Genomic DNA, 18,576 nt, shown 5'->3' on the forward strand with positions numbered 1-18,576 from the left:
AATTAAGTATATCATTACGCAAAGATCTTTTGTACATTTTATTTTGCAAAGTCCCAAAGCAAGATTACTTCTTCTTCTCCACATCCTGCTCTGCAGCCTCCTTTGCTTTCTTGGCACGAATGCCGAAAAGACGGGCGTTTGAACGAGCCATACGCAGGCTGGCGAAGGCCTTGAAGTTCTTTTCATCCTCAGAGATGACGCGTGCCTTCTCCTTCTTGTGGGCCTGAGGTGGAAGGAACAAGGAAAAGAACTCAACACACAATACATACAAATGACACGACAATAAATATATTTGATGAAGTTTAGAGCTTTGAAACATTTAACATTTTGTTTGTCCCATCAAGTGAGTCCTGAATGACAGCATAAAGCATCTGATCATTTAAGTAGCATAACAGGCAGTCATCAGAAAAAAGGTTCAAAAGATTTTCATCAATGAAATACAGAGATTCCGGAGATTTGTCATCACCTGACTGCTGCAATGCACAAGACAAGGGCAACAAAGAAAGGGGTGAGGTGGTGCATCAGCCTTACCGGTTTGATGGGCATAAGTACGCCCATGTGCTGAGTGGCCATCTTGACTTCCTCCTCCTGAAGAAAAAAAGTTTATTAGAAAGTGCAAGATCTTAGACCAATAGTTTAATATAACTGAAGGACATGGGGTTCATCCGCTGCGCTTCATTAACCCTTTGACAGTTGCCAACATTGACTGATTGAATGCCTTCCATGTCTGGCTTGTAAGCCTGACAATGAGGCTAGATAGATATTACAATGAATGCAAGGCAGAAAATGGAAGCAAGTCTTGTGTAAGCTCTAGTTGAGCTCTGGGGCTCAGTGAAAAAGCGTTGAAGACTTAAGACGTTCAATACATTTCAAGGCTTACTACCTTAAAACAGGAAAACATATACATTTGAGCCTGCTTTACTTGTTTTGAACAGCTGTAAACTGGTATCAGAATGTTAAACAGATATTACTTTCTGTGCGTTGATTATCACTTGGTTGACACATACAGGCAGTCATCAGATAAAAGGTTCAAAAGATTTTCATCAAAGAAGTACAGAGATTCCGGAGAATTTGTCATCATTTGACTGCTGCATGTGGTTAAAATTATTCTGTTACACATTGTGGTAAAGTGAAGTCCTGCACATGTGTCCATCAAGTAGAGAAGGAAACAGTAGTTTGGTCTTGATTCTGATTAGACCAATTAATGCGGAACCTGTAGACCAACAGTTTAAAGTTGGCATACGTAGGTCAAATGTTATTCAGTGATTATTCAGTTACATTGGCAGTCGCTGAATGGGCCATTAAAATTGATTGATGATAAACTTAATTATACATATAGTCAACGTCTGTTCTTATAAGTCACTTACAGTGCTGTCTCCCTTCTTGGGGGCAGATGCCTTCCTGGGGAACAGGACCAGTTTGGAGCGGTAGATCTTCAGGCGCTGGACATTGGCCTGCAGAGACTCCGTGGATTTGTTACGACGGCGGTGATCCACTGCAATGCCAATAGTGCGGGCGGTCATCTTGTGAATGCCAGCTGCCTATATGTGGGGAAAAAACACGATTAATATATATTATGGGAAATATTCCTTCATGAATGACGTCGTTGATTATCACTTGGTTGACATAAACAGGCAGTCATCAGATAAAAGGTTCAAAAGATTTTCATCAAAGTAGTACAGAGATTCCGGAGATTTGTCATCATTTGACTGCTGCAATGCACTAGACATGAGGGGTGGGATGAGAAATCGAAAGGGGCTATCCCCCTTAAAGGGTGCACAGAAAAACACCAATTGCAATGACATCCTATGTCCGATCATTCAAGTTACTTTACCACCCATGACTTGACAATGTCAGACGCACGTAGAGGCAAGAAATTGTTATGTGGGATTCTTTACCTATAGATTATACATTACCTTGATCTCCGCCAGTGTGAAGCCACGTCCAGCACGAACTTTAGTGTGGTATCTGATGGTTGGACACCTGACCATCGGCCTCAGGGGTCCAGCGACAGGCCTTGGAGCAACACGGCGGGCCTTTGCCTGACGGGCCTTACGTCTGCCAGGGTTAAGATTTAGGTTTTCAGAAAATGGCAATCAAGCACATACATTGGCCTTACTGTGAGATTTATAATAAACCAGGATAAAACCAAGTACGATACAGGGCTAATGGTGCTCGCACGATATGTGGCAGTGTAACAGCATTTACCTGCGGATCTTCCTGGCTGGCTGGTTGAACCATGTCTGTACTCTCCTCTGCCAATCCTTGTGGAAGTGGGGGTTCAGGATCATTCCATTACGGCTGGGAGCCATGGTTGCCTACTTCCCTGTAACACATTAAGACACCGTTCATTAGCACACGCTGGAACAGTTGATAGCCGGCTAGCCCTGCTAGCCGAAAACAACCGAGCTAGCTAGGAGCAATGTTTCTACGTCTTCAACATTTAATAAAAATTGACCAAACGAAATTAATAGTCCGCAACTGTTTTGAGTCATTCAGAAATAAAAATGAAAACAAGAGTACAGCAATGTTGCCAACTTAAACGCCACGACTAAGCATGATAGCGCTACTGATGTGTACATCTTCACAAGCTAACCCACAAAAACAGCATTACCCAGCACTTAACTGCTAAAATGTTCACACTATGTTAATGAATACCGTGTACACTTTCGGATTAAATGCATGAAATTAGTCTACATAAAGTGAAACAAGAGGATTGTTAAAGATTATTTGTAAAATAGTAGAGATTATATTGACATACCGTCTGGGGCGGAAAATGGCCGAAAAGAAAAGGAAGTAGAAAGGCAGTGTATTGTGGGAAATATATCAACCAGCCAATCGTATGACGAGGGAGTTTTTACACAATTATTCGTTTTTACAAAATAATAAACCACATTAACCTTCGTCATAAAACCACACAAGCAATTAGTTTAATTGATTAGCATTTTTATTTTATCTCAAAAAAAAGTATCGTATGTCTTCATTTCGAGACTGAACTGCGCATGTGTGAACTACTTTCTACGTATTTGTACACTTGTTGCCAAATATACTATACATTGCTTTTCTTCTAGTAAATTTACCGAGCACATTTCATTCAAGAGGAGACTGAATATTCCAAGGGAGCATATACATGTGTCTTATAATGCAAAGTATCCATGTTCCACATTCTTTAAATGATAGTGCCTCATCGATGAAGATGCAATAATACGAAGATATTGTTATTTATTTATTTATTTATTTATTTATTTATGCATTCATTTTTTAAAAGTAGCATAGGTAAAAAGTGCAAATTATCTTTATCAGCCAAACTCTAAATATTGCTTAGCATTCTCTAACGGTTTGACCGAATTCAATGGAATCCATTAGTCAAGTCAAGACAACTTTATTTAGCACATTTTATACACATGCCGAATTGGTGTAATTTTTTTTTTGGAAAGCCTGCAAAGAGAACTTTACAATAATCGAACCTTCTAGTTAGAAATTAATGGACAATTTTTTGAAGTCTTGAACACCAAGATTTCTAGTCTGGTTTTTGGTTTCAAGAAGAGGCACCCAAGGTGTAGGCAAAATGTCAGTCCCTCATCTCTGGCCCTGAAAACAATTATCTCAGTTTTGATAGTGATAGGTCTATATAGATGTGTGTCATCCGCATAACAATGGTAAGCAATGTTGTTATTTTGAATAATTTGGCTAAGTGAGAGCATGGAGGTTGAATAACCTGGTATAGGGCTTAACCTTTGGGGACACCACCCATCACAGTGGTTAGGTCAGATACATAGTTACCAATGGAGACAAAGTAATTCCTTTCTTGTATATATGACATGAACCAGGACTGTGCCGGAAAGCCAAACCCAACTTTATATCCTTCCAAAAGTATTGAGTGGTCAACAGGGTTGAATGCAGCACTATGGCCCAATAGCATCACAATTTAAATTTGTATTCAATAAATAAATAATGATCAATATCTAAATTCTAAATATTAAGTCCATATCTTAATATTTGTGGAGTGCTTAAATGGCTTATGTTGCAAGCCTAGAATAGCAAATTGCATATTGTTCTTATTTTCTACAAACTAAGAATAGAAGTGAATTTTATGTATGACACTGTTCTTTATTTCAACAATTTAACTCAACCCTAGGCCTGACATCTGTAAGAGTGCTACCTGACCAACTCAACAATCGGGATTGTTAATCAGGTATAATTAATATACCTCAGTGTACCTTTGATCGGGGGAAAGTCAATCTGAAAGAGTGTGCACAATCTATCTTCACTCCATGTAGAATAGTTTCATCTTTATTTTATATGAGCTTTATCTTTCTGGTTGATCTGACAAATTTGGCAACCTTTGAATGAATCTGCAGTTCACTTGATGTTGTCTACCAACACTTTAGCAGGTCCGTTGCCATGACCATCTTCAGAATCATTTCAGTCCACAGCAGTAAATCCCATCTGGAAAAAGAATGGTGCTCATGAGATGACTATTCTTCCTCCCTCGTTGTTGCATCATCGGCCCATCACTGACAGAGATGGTCCACCTTGAGATTTATTACAGTTGAGTCTCTGTCAATATTTTCAAAGAAAGATCTACATTATTCTAATTAAAAACTAATCCAAGAGATTTAGTTAGAAATAATGCTGAGTACTAATTCTATAACTTTAATTTGGGAATTGGTAAGTAAAGCTATCGCCTGTAAGAAACAGCTGACTGACAGATTATGATTTTGTTGATTGAATTACTGTCTGAATATTTGCATGATGAATTATTTCCATAGAAATATCAATCTAAACCTTTTGTTTTGTGATTGTTTGAATAAGCAATTCAAACTTTGAAAGCAGGCAAAGTAAATTGATTGACCCCCAGAGATGTCAACATAACTGCACATTTTCTTAGTCAGATTTTGCATGCCGTTGCTTATATTTGAGGCTTATATCAAGCATATTCACTTCGTTTTCAAAACCCCTGTCCCATTAATCATTGATCAACCTCGCTTTTGCAAACTGTGTCTATCTTAAACGGAGGGCAAAGGTCAGATAAAAGATAAAATGGCAACAAGAGGCAGATTGTTCAGGATTGCAACCCATGTCCTTGACGTTCTCAATCACTAGAACATCAAGCTGCTATTGTTCATATAATTTCAGTTGTGTGCTGAAGTAGGACAATTATATGAGTAATACATTTGGATACCATTTATGAGTCCTAGAGATGGTATGGTTTCTTTTGTGACAAAAACAATCAAAAAAGTTAAAGCGGGTGTAATTTAATGTATCTGATACAGAGCATTTACAATCCCTTTTTGTGCATCACACAAGAATTATGCTATTTGAAGAACAACAAAAACTTGACAGATAAACCTACAAGGTTGGATCACATGCCCCTGAGGTTGTGTCGTGGATAGAAAAGGCCTTTCCATCTACATCAAAGTTATTAATGTGACATTATACGACAACATTTTTGGTTATTTTGATTATTTTACGTAAATCCAGAATCAAAATAAATATCGTAATTGAGAAGTCTCAAATCAGATGTTAGTCAACACGGCAGCAATTTGATTTTGATTTCATTACCAGCCTTGGCCTGTATGTCTATTGATATTTAGTCATATCCAATTTATTCAAGAGATTTAATAAACTTCTCATAGGCAGCATCGTCCATGAGGCCATCAAGTTCTGAGGGGTTTTCAATTGTCATTTTGATAAGCCACCCTGAAAGAAACAAAGTCATAATTAACCAACCACCTGTATTCTGGCACAGACCACCAGGAGTTTGTGAGTAGAACGATAACAATAGTATACTGCATTCTTTCAGCACATTTTTAAGTAAAAGTTATTGGTGATCCCCACATCAAATATACTGCTAATATAATTACTTACCCTCTTTGTAGCAGGCCTTGTTCACAAGTGATGGATTTTCCGCCAGGTCGGTATTGACCTCAGTCACCTCCCCGGTCAGTGGAGAGTACAGCTCACTGGCAGCTTTCACACTCTCTAAAGCCCCAAACTCCTCTGCAACACAAAAGATACAATTGTCACAATATGAGAATGCTGGCCCCCCCTGTCCTGTTGATCCACTAAATAATACTGTCTGCAACTCTCTTACCCATGTTTTCCAGCTTTTGACCAATTTCAGGAAGGCCACAGTACACCACATCCCCTAATGCTTCCTGTTAACGAAACAAGAAGCACTGATTATCAGGGTGCTCTCATCAAGGGAAATTCAGAGGATATTTATGCTGTGAATGATGTTTAGTGTCAATTATTTGAGTACAATAATGAATTGTGTTATTAAACTCCTTGAGAATTGGGGTAAATATATTCACAATAAAATAAAGAGCAGGGAGGCGGAGGCATAAGGGATATATATGTATATGTATAGGGATCGAAATACTATATTATCCATTATTAAATATGTTTTGGAGTAATACTGATCTTATTTATAAATCATGGTTAAAAATAAAATGCCAATCTAGTTTTTTATCATCATTATCATATATTATCACAGAGTATTGTTTGAAATAGAAGTGCAAAAATAATGGCCACTCATGACATTTGATTTGGTTACATGCCACATGTCAGACAGGAAGCTTCAATATTGTTAAGCCACTGATTCAATGGTAGAGAAATGTAAGACACTACTATTTGCTATGAAATTCAGGAATGACAACCAAGCAAGATCAACTTATCTGCAAATACAACCCATTTGTAATAAGTGTGCAAAAGCATGAAATGAAATCAAAAGGAAATCAAAATAATTGTAAACAATTCATCAATAGCCTAAATGTGCAGTATTCGTGTGCAATAAATCCTTCTTTTGAAGGTCTGCACACCATTGAACTCTGGTGCAGTGATCACTTTTTGAGCAATAATCATAAAACAGTACATTTCCTTCCTACTGTTGCTGTGGTAGTGGGCAAAGGGCACTAAATAGCGACAAAGACTTCAAGCGCTGAACAATTAATCAATGATTAATATCACTATGGATGCAACAGCCTACCTGAGCAAAGTTGCTGATGCCGACAGTGCCGACTTTACCATCTACTTGGACCCACTCGTGCTTATCTGTAAACTTTAGAGCTGCAAAAAAGTTCGAAAGATGGTTAACAATCATAAGTTTGAACAGCATATCGACAGCTTTAATTAGGTATTCACAGAGAACCTAATGTATTTTTATTTCATCATCTGTGTCTTCTAATGATACCGATTAATTCAATTTCCTTCATTCTTAAATTAAAGCAAGCAACATTTTCACACATACATGCCAAATAACAACTATGCATGATGGTTTGCGGCTCTCATCTTGTTCGGAAAGTATATAATAGAGTTGACACAATATATAATATGAATGAATATATGTGTAACTTTGTGTAAAGAATAAGGAAGCCAATCAAATGATATACATTTGAAGAGCTGTCTTTATGACACCCAGGGAAAACCACACTAACACTCCTGCAGTGGCAAAAGATTATGCAGAAAAATACAGGTTTGAACCAGATTGTCAATTGTGCAAGATGCTGAGGCATGGCCGGACAATATGAGAGGGTTCCGGGAGAGTGCTCTCATTTTGCCCCTGCCTAAACCGCTGTTCGCATATGACAAATCTGGCATCTTTTAGGCCTTCTGCTACCATTTGCACCTTGAAGAGAATTGTGACTTCTTCTCACTGATCAATTACTCAATAATAAACTATTGTTCTGCTACCGATTTACTTGTCATGTAATAGCCTATCATTCCAGACTGGCCAATGTCCAAGTTCCGCTTTTCCCCTTCCTAATAATGAATTACGGAATGGGGCAGACAGATAAATGTCTCTTAACTAAGCATTTTTTTTATGAGACCAGCACACTACTTGAAACACATGATTCTCAATTTTGTTCGATTTTAAATATTTTCCAGAAGAAAGAAAGTAGCATAACACAATTTCGTAAACTCGTCAGATTTATTTTGTAATTCTATGTTCTATTCTCTTATTTGCTATGCACCGTGGGAGATTGACCCCCACTGTCTTCTGACGCCGTGTCGCCCACTAAACTAGGGGAACGAGTGTCCATCCTCAATGTAAAACACACCGCTTATTTTAGATAAACACTCCAAAGACTTTACCTGTGGACAACTGTGAGGTGGTACTTAACGTCCGTGTGAGGTCAGTCCTCCTTAACTGCAGAGCCGCTGAAATCTGTGGTAGGTGCGAGAGACGGGGACCCTTGTGGGAAAAGTTTGCAGAAACGCAGCGGAGCGCTACTCTCATCGCCATCTTCACTGAGTGACGATCAACCGACTGCACAGTGCACAAGGGCTTGACCGCGAGATGAACGCGCATCACTTCTGCGCACCACCCCATGACTGCAAAACTCTGCATCTACGAATCTACCGGTAACTGGTTGCAGGTATGTTGAACAGAACATAAAGATTTCCAGATCAAGTTTACTTTAGTTAACTCAAATAAAATGACCATGATGCAGAAATAATCTGTGAAAGAGATTCTTCTGTTGCATAATCAATAAGCTTAATTGCAAACAATGTCCATTATATAAAACTCAACAAAATCCAATTAATTTGAGACCAAAAAGGGTTTTGAGACAGGGCTTCAGAAAATATCGAAGGGATTTATAGAAAACATCAATCATAGCAACAATCACAAAGCCTCATCTGGGCTTTAACTAGAATTCACCCAATGACCACTATAGATTGTATAACAAATTATGCACACAGAACCAAGTATATATTTGTATGATCTTTATTATGTGGTTCCTTTCTAATCTTGACCAAATATCCTATGAGCACCATGACGAAAATTTGACATTCTTACCAATCAGTATATTAGCCTGGCTCCGCCTGCCTAAGTACTTCTGCTCAATTTGAATTTCCCTTCAGTACTAGGTCTTGGTCTTCACGCACAGTGTTTGGTTTGTTTACAGCCTGCACAAAACGTGATTCCCGGCCAAACGTTAGCGATTGGTTATGGCAGATCCAGTGGCACTGGGCAGATCCATTAGTATTAAACTTCAAAAGACACCCGCCTTCATGCGAGTTAACGTTTGTCAATTTAATAGGTCCAGACTCTCTGTACAAGTGAAATGAAGTACGAGAGTCTGGAAGGACCAGGCTATCAGAATATACCTTGTGCCACATGAAACATTAGCTAATTTTGTGAATGGTAATTTATTAATTTATTTTAAGGATCAAGACAACATCTGTTGCATTTGTATTCCTATGTTCCACACTGTACTTCCAGCCCTTAAAGGGGACAAGCCGTTTCGAAAATCACTAGTGGGTGCGTCTATCTAGATCTGTGCTGGATAGATGAGCAATGTTTACTTCAGTCCACTGGGTGGGCGGGTAGGCTGGTAGACTGATCTATCCAGCACAGATCTAGGTAGACACGCCCACTAGTGATTTTCGAAACGGCTTGTAAGGCTAATCACACTCATACCTGTTGGTACAATATGTCCCCTTTAATGTCACAAATAAACCATACATGAACAGGTTTTATGGGATGAAATGCTTCCGTATACTTCTGAAAAAGATGGACAGTGTATGTGATCACAATTAAAAGAACAATAAAATCAACAAATCCCTGTTAATTCATTACAAAAACGAATCGGACAGAAATGTAACTTGCGTAACTTTTGTGAAAACGCTGTGACAAAAATAACTTGAAGCAAAGCTATAATGTTGACTTATAATGGGAGTGCACAGATTCAATCCCATTCCGAAGCCTGCATGTCTCCAGACAGTGAAAGGCAACAGCACTAAACAGAGGTGCCCTCAGTGGGTGGCGCCGCCTTGTTGTCGTCGGGCTTCATGGCGGGGAAAAGGAGTACCTCCTGCAAAGTGACACAATTAGGAACAGGTTAGAACCAGTAGCACACTTCACCCAACGGCCGATCAAAGTTCAACCCAGTGTCTGATTAGCCTGTTTGAGAATGAGGGCAATTTGAACACTGAGCCATTTGAGACCATCATTGTGATAAGGGCCGCGGTGCTCTGCTCAAAGACCATTCTGCTCACATGTGACTAAAATGATAGCTTTGCTGATATGAAGGAAAAAAATTATAAATCAACAGTTATTTATTCATTATTCGCAGTGGTTCAGAAACATGGCTTTACCTTGATATTGTTGGAGTCCGTGAGGAACATGGTGACCCGGTCGATTCCCATGCCCCAGCCAGCGGTGGGTGGCAGACCGTACTCCAGCGCTGTACAGAAGGTCTCGTCCACACCCATAGCCTCGTCATCACCCTCTGCTTTGGCCTGGTGACAAGTACACATTTCATATTCTAATTATACAACTTGATGAAAAATAAAACATAACACAAATAATAACATTGTGGGAAATTTCTTTCACATCATTTCTATGCATTGGTTAGCATTAGTTTCCACATTGGTAGGTGCATTTGTCCTGTTATCAAGGATTTTTAATTTGTGAACCAATGGGCGGTAGGGGGTAGGGCAGATCGCTTGGCAACCGGCAGGTTGCTGTTTTGATTCCCTGATCCTCCTAGCTAAGCGTTGGAGCAGGACACCAAAGCCCAACTGCTACCAACAAGTTGGCTGTTCCCTAGTGCATGAATGGGTGTAGGAATGGGTGAATGTGAGGATCTGTTGAGTGCTATTCCGGGCCACAGGTTAGAAATGTGCTATTTGCATTGGCCCCTTACACTTTACAAACAAGAAAAAGTCCATTTGTTTCACAAACCATGGCCTGCTGCTCAAAGAGCTCCCGTTGTCTGATGGGATCATTCAACTCGGTGTAGGCGTTGCAGATCTCCTTCTTCATCACAAAGAGCTCAAAGCGCTCAGTCAGACCCTTCTTGCTTCTGTGCCTGTAGCCAAAGCAAAGCACAAGTAGTTGATACACACTTTCTTGTTCAACTAAAGTTGAAGAGCAGGACTCTGATGATTTGACAAGCATTTAATATTATTGAATGCTGGGCTGTACACAAATACCAAAATAAATTCTCAAAAAGCCGATACTGGAGAAGAACAACCCAAGTCCCTTACCATTTGGCCAGTGGACTCATGATTTGTGGATGATCCATGATGAATGTAGGGTTGATACACGTGACCTCAAGGAAATCTCCCACCAACTGCAGGAACAAAACACTGATGAACAATTTGGAAAGAATATATATAATTAAAAAAGATAAACATATTAACTCGGACTGCGAGGGCTAGGCGCGGATATGTATCATGAACAGACCTTGTCAAGGAGACGAGCTGTGGTTCTGGGTGGAGGACATTCCACTCCCTTCTGTGCACACAGGTCATCAAAGAATTTGCGAGTCTCTAGATAAAGAGGAAGGAGCTTTAAGCTAAAACCAACAAATTAGGCAAACAAGATGACATACAACAAGATAAACCAGTATAGATTAACAATGTGAAATTATTAGGCTAAAATGTTTTTCTAATTAAAAATAGAGTCCAACTTCATCTCTGGCTACCTTAGGTTCAATTACTAAAATCAAATCCGAAGATTTGACAATAATTGCATAAAAATAGTTAGTATAAACGGAGGGCTGATCTGTCTGAACTTCTTGTACATCAACTCCAAGTGAAGGTTAGGGGTTCCGAAAACCAGGATTTGAAGCCATTCAAGGATACAGAAAAATCACCAGTCTCAACATGAAGCAAACAATATGTCCACTTTGTAGGGAATGTACAAAGTGTTCTCACGTCTATGGCCCTGGGCACAAAGGTACAGGAAATCTTTTGCTCTTAAGCCACAATCTTTAGATTGTAAATATAATACGCTACATCTTAAAAAGAGCCCCTCGTCTGCATTTAAAGACTTGAATTCGCCAAGAATGGTCCTGCAACAATCCCGCACCTATCTTAGTAAAAAAAAAAAAAGCAATACAAGTTTCTTATACTTTTTTCTTATATTCATTCTGCATCTTATAATCATTATAAAATAAATGATCAATAGTTTACCATAAACAAAAACAAAAAGAAGTAATCTTAAACTGAAAATACGAATCTGAAATGCTAACCATGGGAAATCTCAATTTATTAAAAAATGCCATAATAATATGGCATTTATAATGATGTAAAAAAACCATAGATATATTGGCATAGTATGCAAGAAGACGTCGTTACTTTAGTAGATTCACAGCTCTCAGATGAATTTACTGTACTGATCATAGTAATCATCCTTCCCATTGATTAACAAACCTGTTCTCACACAACAGCTCTCGGTTTTGGCCAACTAATCTGTATGTATATATTTTTTATTACACATGGGACCTGCCATACATTCACCATTATCTTACCGTCACTGTCGTAGGTTTCCGGCAATGGGAACTTGACGCCCATTTCCTTCTCCAGGTCCCCGGTCATGCAGATTCTTCTGAAGGGAGGGGTGAAGTCGATCTCGTAGGCCTGTCCCTCAGGACCCTCCGGATGATAGGTGATCTTGTACCCTCCGGTGATGTGCTTCACCATCCCTAACGAGAAGCAGTACATACATGGCCATTGAGTGGTTGAAAAAACCCTGAGCTCTTACCAAGTCCATGATTGAATTCGATTTCTATACTGCATAATAACAAATATTACATTAAAAAATAATAAAGTCAAACGGGAAACAGACATACTCGCTACTTTCTAAAAGAATACTGCTTTATATGGTAGTTTTGAAAAAAACAGCAGTCTGCAACGAAAACCCAGCTTCTGTGAAAGAAGAGCAGGAAGGTGTGGAAGAGAGCTTGCCCTCTTCCACACTGTTCTGCTCTTGCTCTATACAATTTAAAAATAGCATCTTTAAAAACTGCATAAACTAATGATTCCTTTAAACAAAACTGTCTTTTACTAAACAGATACAATATAGCACGCCAACTGCATATTTACCTGAGAGAAGTTTCTCTGTGATCTCCATGAGGTCGTTATAGTCTGCATACGCCATGTAGAATTCACAGGTGGTAAACTCAGGGTTATGAGTTAGATCGATGCCCTCGTTTCTGAACTGGCGCCCGATCTCATACACCCTATCTATTCCACCAACCACAAGCATCTGAAAAGGGAACAGACGTGAGAAATCTACCATCAAAATGAAAAATAAATAACAGCTGCTGAGAATTTGCATTCAGTTTGGATTAAAGGATCCAAGGTAGTTTATGTACAATAAACTAACTCAATTGGACTGAAAGACTTTTATATTTGTCCACCAGCAGACAGAAGTCCAGCGATGTTCACTGTCTAAGCCTTAACGAGAAACCAGCCGGGTATCACCCTCAGTGTGCAGCAGATTGATACTAACAGTTTGATAACTTATACACATTGCTGAGGCTGCTCGACAAGAAGCTCAATGGAATGTCGGATGGAGGTCACATCAGCGTGTCCCAACAGTGGCGCTGGGCATTGTAGCCAAATCTTTGTATCACAGTATGAATGAAAATGATTAGTTACGGTATATATCATGCTATGACACTGGGAGGTGCTAGAGCGCAGGGAAATAGCACAACTATTTATTATTTTTGGTGACTCACAACGCTTGGTGCCTCCGCTTTAGATAAGGACCACCAGATGTCAGTGTTCGGCAGTGCAAAATACTAATTTAAATATTCTACACCCTTAAATTAACTGATCGGCTGGATCAGGTAATAGACCATCTCTCAATATTAACCCTCAGTAATTAAGCGGGGGAAAAACGACGACCTCCACTAAATGTCAACACAGTACTTCTATTTTCAAATGTGACGTGGCTGCGCAGTGCCACTATAACATTATTTGGGGAGAAACCATGGACTGGTTTATCTGATAAACCTCCAGGGATTAAATGGCGTGCTCTACCTTGTGGTAGAGTTCAGGAGCGATTCTCATGTAGAGATTCATGTCCAAATCATTGTGGTATGTGACAAATGGACGAGCCACCGCACCTCCCGGAATGAGGTTCATCATTGGAGTCTCAATCTTAAGGAACAGAAAACGTGTTATTCAGCTCAACTGCGAGACACTTTGAATTACATCCTTATCCTGGTTTTGTCTGTTAACAAGTAAATTATTCACCTCCAAAAATCCTTGCTCGTCCAGGAAGCGCCGCAGGTATGTAATGATTTTCGCACGCGTTAAAAACTTCTGCCTCACATAATCATTGAGGATCAGATCCAGGTATCGCTGACGGAAGCGTGTCTCCTTTAGAGCACAAGAGGATAAATGTTAAAAGCGTAATTAAAAACATACACATTTCCAACATCCCACAGCATCATTGGGTAAAATAAACAAAGATGACGGAAATCTTGTAGTACTACTGACATTGGGAGTATTTGTCATTATTAGGTGGTAGATATGGATACAATCAACATTCAGGATTTCTAAATCCCCTGGTACACCTTGATACCGCTCATGCCTACCATCAGTCTGTTGATAGATCATCGAGTAGCATTGATGAAAAACAAATGCATCTAATGATTCTACCGTTTTCATGGCAGATGGTTCACTTAGAATGTTTAAATATTGAGTAATTCCTCTTTTGGCAGGAGCTGAATTGCACGACGATGAACCACCAGAGCGACTGAACAGATGTGGATCCAGGCACACGTGGTTACCTTGTCTTTGAGCCCAAAGTGCAGATGGGGCAGCATGTGCAGACAAGGAGACAAAAGCGTCATCTCGACGGGAATGATGCTCAGCTCCCCCTTTTTGGTCTTCCCGGGGTTACCGCGGACGCCAATGATGTCCCCTCGGCGCAGCTTGTTGTTTATGGCCACAAAGGCCTCCTCCGATTTGTAGGTCCTGGGAAGGATATGATGAATAAGCACAAGAAGCACTGTGCCATATGAGGTCTTTGTGGCGTTTCATCCAAGATCAAACCTGCACCTTGAGTTTGCCATAACCTGCAACTTGAGACCCTCTCCCCGCAGGTCGTAGAAGAGCAGCTTGGCACCAGACTCTCTCTTGGCATGGACACGGCCTGCATAAAACATAATATTATACATATTTTATTATGCAAGTGAATAAACAACTACATGTAAAGTACCAGACCAATTTCAGAAAACTGCTCAATCTTGTAGTACCTGTAACACTGAGTACGACATCTGTGAGTTGGTCTCCTGGCTGCAGATAATTGTATTTCTCAACGAAGTCGGTGAGGCACAAATCAACATGGTATTTGTGAGGATAAGGGTCCTCCGCTGTGCCCTTGAGGGCATTGATGGCCTGGGTACGGATCTTGAAGTATTGCTACATACACAAGAAACTTTGCATTAGCATCAACAATTCAACATGGGGTAGTCTTTACATTTGAAGTCAAACTGAGGCCCTCTTTATTTGAGAAACTGTTTAGTCTAGATTCTTAAAAGGGATACGCCGAGACATCTGTAAATGGGCATTTCCCTGTCTTGCCCAGATTCAGACCTAGGTTACTTATATATTCAGAATCATGCGCTCAGATTGGGAGTTTACCGGCTCCCTATTTATGTGAGGGAACTACACCTAATTACTTTCAAAAGATTTCCAATGTGTTCCGAGTAGTTGCTTATTCAAAACGAGTGCTGGTAACAACACAACAGGATCAGCACTGTGATAATAAAGCTACCTGTGATGGGCCACTGACAGGTGACCTCCTTGTAGACTACCTAGATAATATAGTCACGCCAGAAATGCATCAGAGGTAGTCAAAAATAAAAGTGCTGACAATAGTTTCGAATTATCTGCGTAACTGTAGATTAACTAAAAACTTGTCAGGCTGTCACAGTCACATTTTATTGAATGTGTGACTATTCAGAACACATCGGAAAGTTATTAAAAGTTCTGGTTCTATGCAAGACATTGCAAACGGCAAACCGAAAGCAAATTCTAACCCAGCGAATTCCCCTTTTGGACACACAATTGATATTGGAACTTGTCTAAAAAAAAGACAGACATCTTACAGTTACTGAAACATCGGTGTCAACCAAAGCTTACATTGGGATCCAGAGTCTCTTCATCTGCCCCATAAGCATTTTGGTCACCATCTCCATCGGATCCTTTCTTCTGCTCCAAAGTCTCCTTAACCTTTGCATCCTTGTCAGCTGCCTTCTTGTCAGCCTTCATTCGTCTTTTCAGCTCACTGAAAAAAGCAAATGCACAATATACATCTAATTAAAAGATGTGCTTAGTTATTTATAGGGAGCTTTGTATACCTTTGTGTATACATTTTTAAGATTTCTGATGCTCAACAATGGCCAAATGCGCATTTGGATACAAGCATCCAGACCATGCATCGAACGAGAATGGATTTGGGGAGGGGTCATTTGGTATGGGGACAAAAGGTTGGTCGTTTTTCTCATTGGAATGGAAAAGCCACCAACCTTTTGTCACCTCTCCACCGATTGCTGTGACTTAGAGATGGGATTGAAGCTGAGCAGGGAAGTGCAAATCTAAACCCATTTCCCCTGACCCCAAAGGCTTGGCACAACTGCTGCCTTGCCACTCTGACCAGTGAAAACAACATTGCAGCTACAGCAGACAGTGGTGAGACCTAGAAAGAGAGACATAAACATTCACAGGAAATCCGTCATTGGCAAATTGTGTGAAAAGAAAGGAGTTCATAACGGCCACAAGAACAATAGAGAACGTTTTTTTTAAATGGCTTATTTTTAATTCCATCGAAACGCTTCGTCAAATAAGGAAGACAGAATAAATGAATCGCTGTGTCAATCAAATGTTTCACGATTAATGCAGTGAGCACCTAAAGATTTAATTAAAATAGAATAAGGGACAGAAACTATGAAATGTCATGAAACTTTAAGACTTAACTTAGACATAAGGATCCCCCCTCCGTGTTCATTGTTAAATTAAAGCAATTTGTAATAAAAACATTTGACTTGTAGTAAAAGTTCCTGACTCATGCTATGACCTGCTGAAATAGAGGATATGCCGTTATAAAATCCTGTTGCATAAATCCTAACCATATCCACTGACACTTAATTGATAGCATATGTTTTATAATACTATGCACTACAGTATAATACAGTGAACAGGCACAGCAGAGATGCATTTTGGGTTAGAGAGTGGGGTTAGGGTGTAGTGTCAGATGGGCTTTGGGGTCTTATTGGGTTAAGGAGTGGGTTAGAGGGTAATGTCAGTGGTCTTTGGATCTTATTGGGAAGGGGGCAGTGAAGGATGGTCTGTGGGTTCTTATTGAGTGAAAGTATTGTGAAAGGAAGTGATAACGCCCATAATAGAAATAGAGTACATCAGTTTTTAAAATGGCATATCTATTTTTCTGTTATGTCAAATAATGACGATAGAAGAAATTCATCCCTGTTTCAGTCATACGTTTCACGATTAATTCAGTCAGCATCTAAAAATGTAACTAAAAATAAAATAAGGGAGAGTAACTAAGAAATGTCACAGAGGATTGAATTATATGTTTACCCTTAAATTAGATATAACTGTACAACCTTTTTCCTTGTTAAATAAATGCAATTTGAAATAGAAACGCATTGACTTGTAGGAACAACTCTGAATACCGGTCTCATGCTTTGACCTGATGCAATAGAATAGAGGATATGGCGTTATTCAATCCCGTTGCATGTATCCTAACCATATAAAGTGCCACTTAATTAAAAGTACATGTCGGATTGCAGTGTGTCATTTATATAGAGGAGTAAATAAACATACTTTTTGCTGAGTTTCTCTTCTTCTGCCGTGGTCACGTCAGCCATCTTCTTGATCGTGCAGCGTTCAGAAAGACCCGTACTCACGCTTCAAGAAAACGCGATGATTCCGTGAGGCGTTCACGTCCTCCCAGAATTTATCCACCACATTTGAGGGCGTTTATTTTATGTGCTGTTCTCGTGATTGGCTGAATACATCATATGCGCTGCCAATGCTAAATTAATCATTGAAAAATTAACAATAGACCCTCTCTCTCTCTCTGAGTGAATCAAACTATCTCCTGGAACCGAGGCAAAAAAACAGAAAGTAGCTGTACACTATACCATATTATGAATATGACGATTAAGTATTCAAATGTATGAAGATAAAGTGGTTGTATATGCAATTTAGTGTGCAGTGTGAAATTATCATCATAAGCACTACAGTATAATACAGCAAACAGGTACAGCAGTGATGTATTTTGGGTTAGAGAGTGGGAGAGGGTAGTGTCAAATGGTATTTTGGGTCTGGTATGGTTAGAGAGGGAAGAACATACTATATATTTACAGTAAGGCCGTCATTTGGAAAGTGAAAGTATCATGCAACCATGTCGAAAGGGAAAGTATGCTGAAAGGAATTCACAACACCCATAAGAACAATAGAGATCAACAGATTGTAAAATGACCTTGCTGGGTTAAAAAACAACCCAACCTTAACCCAACTACTAGGTCACTATTGGACAGAACACCTGCTGGGTTGATTGACCCAAGTGTTGGGTTACAGCTTTTAACCCAGAATGCTGGGTTGTTTATTTGACCTGACCTAGTGGGTGAAATTAATTGCAGGGTTAAATACTACCCAATAACTAGGTTATTTCTTGTCTCATTGCCTTGCTCTCTCTCTATATAAAGTATTTAGTTATTGTTGCCTGTTTATTATATTGTTATACCTAGTAGGCTATACAGATATAAAATATAAACAAAATATAAATGATTGTGCAATCTC

The 18,576-nt window shown here is 39.5% G+C and overlaps 3 protein-coding genes and 3 non-coding genes across 8 annotated transcripts; all 6 read right to left on the reverse strand.

The window, feature by feature from the left end:
* Positions 1-24: 24 nt before the first annotated feature.
* rpl13 (ribosomal protein L13) lies at positions 25-2,845 on the reverse strand. Of its 2 annotated transcripts, none has more exons than XM_030377209.1 (6): positions 2,762-2,845; positions 2,209-2,326; positions 1,917-2,058; positions 1,368-1,541; positions 532-588; positions 25-223 (listed from the first exon to the last, which is right to left on the reverse strand). In XM_030377209.1, the coding sequence occupies exons 2-6, from the start codon at positions 2,310-2,312 to the stop codon at positions 65-67; spliced, it is 636 nt and encodes a 211-aa protein (XP_030233069.1). In that variant the 5' UTR covers positions 2,313-2,326; positions 2,762-2,845; the 3' UTR covers positions 25-64. The 2 variants fall into 2 exon arrangements, with proteins under 2 accessions (XP_030233069.1, XP_030233070.1); XM_030377210.1 differs by lacking the exon at positions 2,762-2,845 and adding an exon at positions 2,627-2,704.
* On the reverse strand, positions 389-464 carry LOC115559381 (small nucleolar RNA MBII-202). The gene has a single exon (XR_003979526.1). It is a non-coding gene; the product is annotated as a small nucleolar RNA MBII-202 (small nucleolar RNA).
* Positions 996-1,080, reverse strand: LOC115559380 (small nucleolar RNA MBII-202). Its single transcript, XR_003979525.1, has one exon. It is a non-coding gene; the product is annotated as a small nucleolar RNA MBII-202 (small nucleolar RNA).
* LOC115559379 (small nucleolar RNA MBII-202) lies at positions 1,621-1,704 on the reverse strand. Its single transcript, XR_003979524.1, has one exon. It is a non-coding gene; the product is annotated as a small nucleolar RNA MBII-202 (small nucleolar RNA).
* A 2,393-nt stretch (positions 2,846-5,238) lies between the features above and the next one.
* gcshb (glycine cleavage system protein H (aminomethyl carrier), b) lies at positions 5,239-8,350 on the reverse strand. Its single transcript, XM_030376570.1, has 5 exons — positions 8,098-8,350; positions 6,992-7,071; positions 6,098-6,161; positions 5,872-6,003; positions 5,239-5,703 (listed from the first exon to the last, which is right to left on the reverse strand). The coding sequence occupies exons 1-5, from the start codon at positions 8,333-8,335 to the stop codon at positions 5,609-5,611; spliced, it is 609 nt and encodes a 202-aa protein (XP_030232430.1). The 5' UTR covers positions 8,336-8,350; the 3' UTR covers positions 5,239-5,608.
* Positions 8,351-8,715: 365 nt separating this feature from the next.
* kars1 (lysyl-tRNA synthetase 1) lies at positions 8,716-17,744 on the reverse strand. Of its 2 annotated transcripts, XM_030376568.1 has the most exons (15): positions 17,596-17,737; positions 16,281-16,450; positions 15,895-16,039; positions 15,006-15,171; positions 14,809-14,902; positions 14,538-14,724; positions 13,999-14,124; positions 13,783-13,902; positions 12,841-13,003; positions 12,267-12,440; positions 11,198-11,283; positions 10,999-11,084; positions 10,694-10,820; positions 10,105-10,248; positions 8,716-9,821 (listed from the first exon to the last, which is right to left on the reverse strand). In XM_030376568.1, the coding sequence occupies exons 2-15, from the start codon at positions 16,421-16,423 to the stop codon at positions 9,747-9,749; spliced, it is 1,836 nt and encodes a 611-aa protein (XP_030232428.1). In that variant the 5' UTR covers positions 16,424-16,450; positions 17,596-17,737; the 3' UTR covers positions 8,716-9,746. The 2 variants fall into 2 exon arrangements, with proteins under 2 accessions (XP_030232428.1, XP_030232429.1); XM_030376569.1 differs by lacking the exon at positions 16,281-16,450 and having other exon boundaries at positions 17,596-17,744.
* Between the last annotated feature and the right edge of the window lie 832 nt (positions 17,745-18,576).

This window comes from Gadus morhua, chromosome 14 (genome assembly GCF_902167405.1).
Source record: "Gadus morhua chromosome 14, gadMor3.0, whole genome shotgun sequence".
NCBI classification, from domain to species: domain Eukaryota; kingdom Metazoa; phylum Chordata; class Actinopteri; order Gadiformes; family Gadidae; genus Gadus; species Gadus morhua.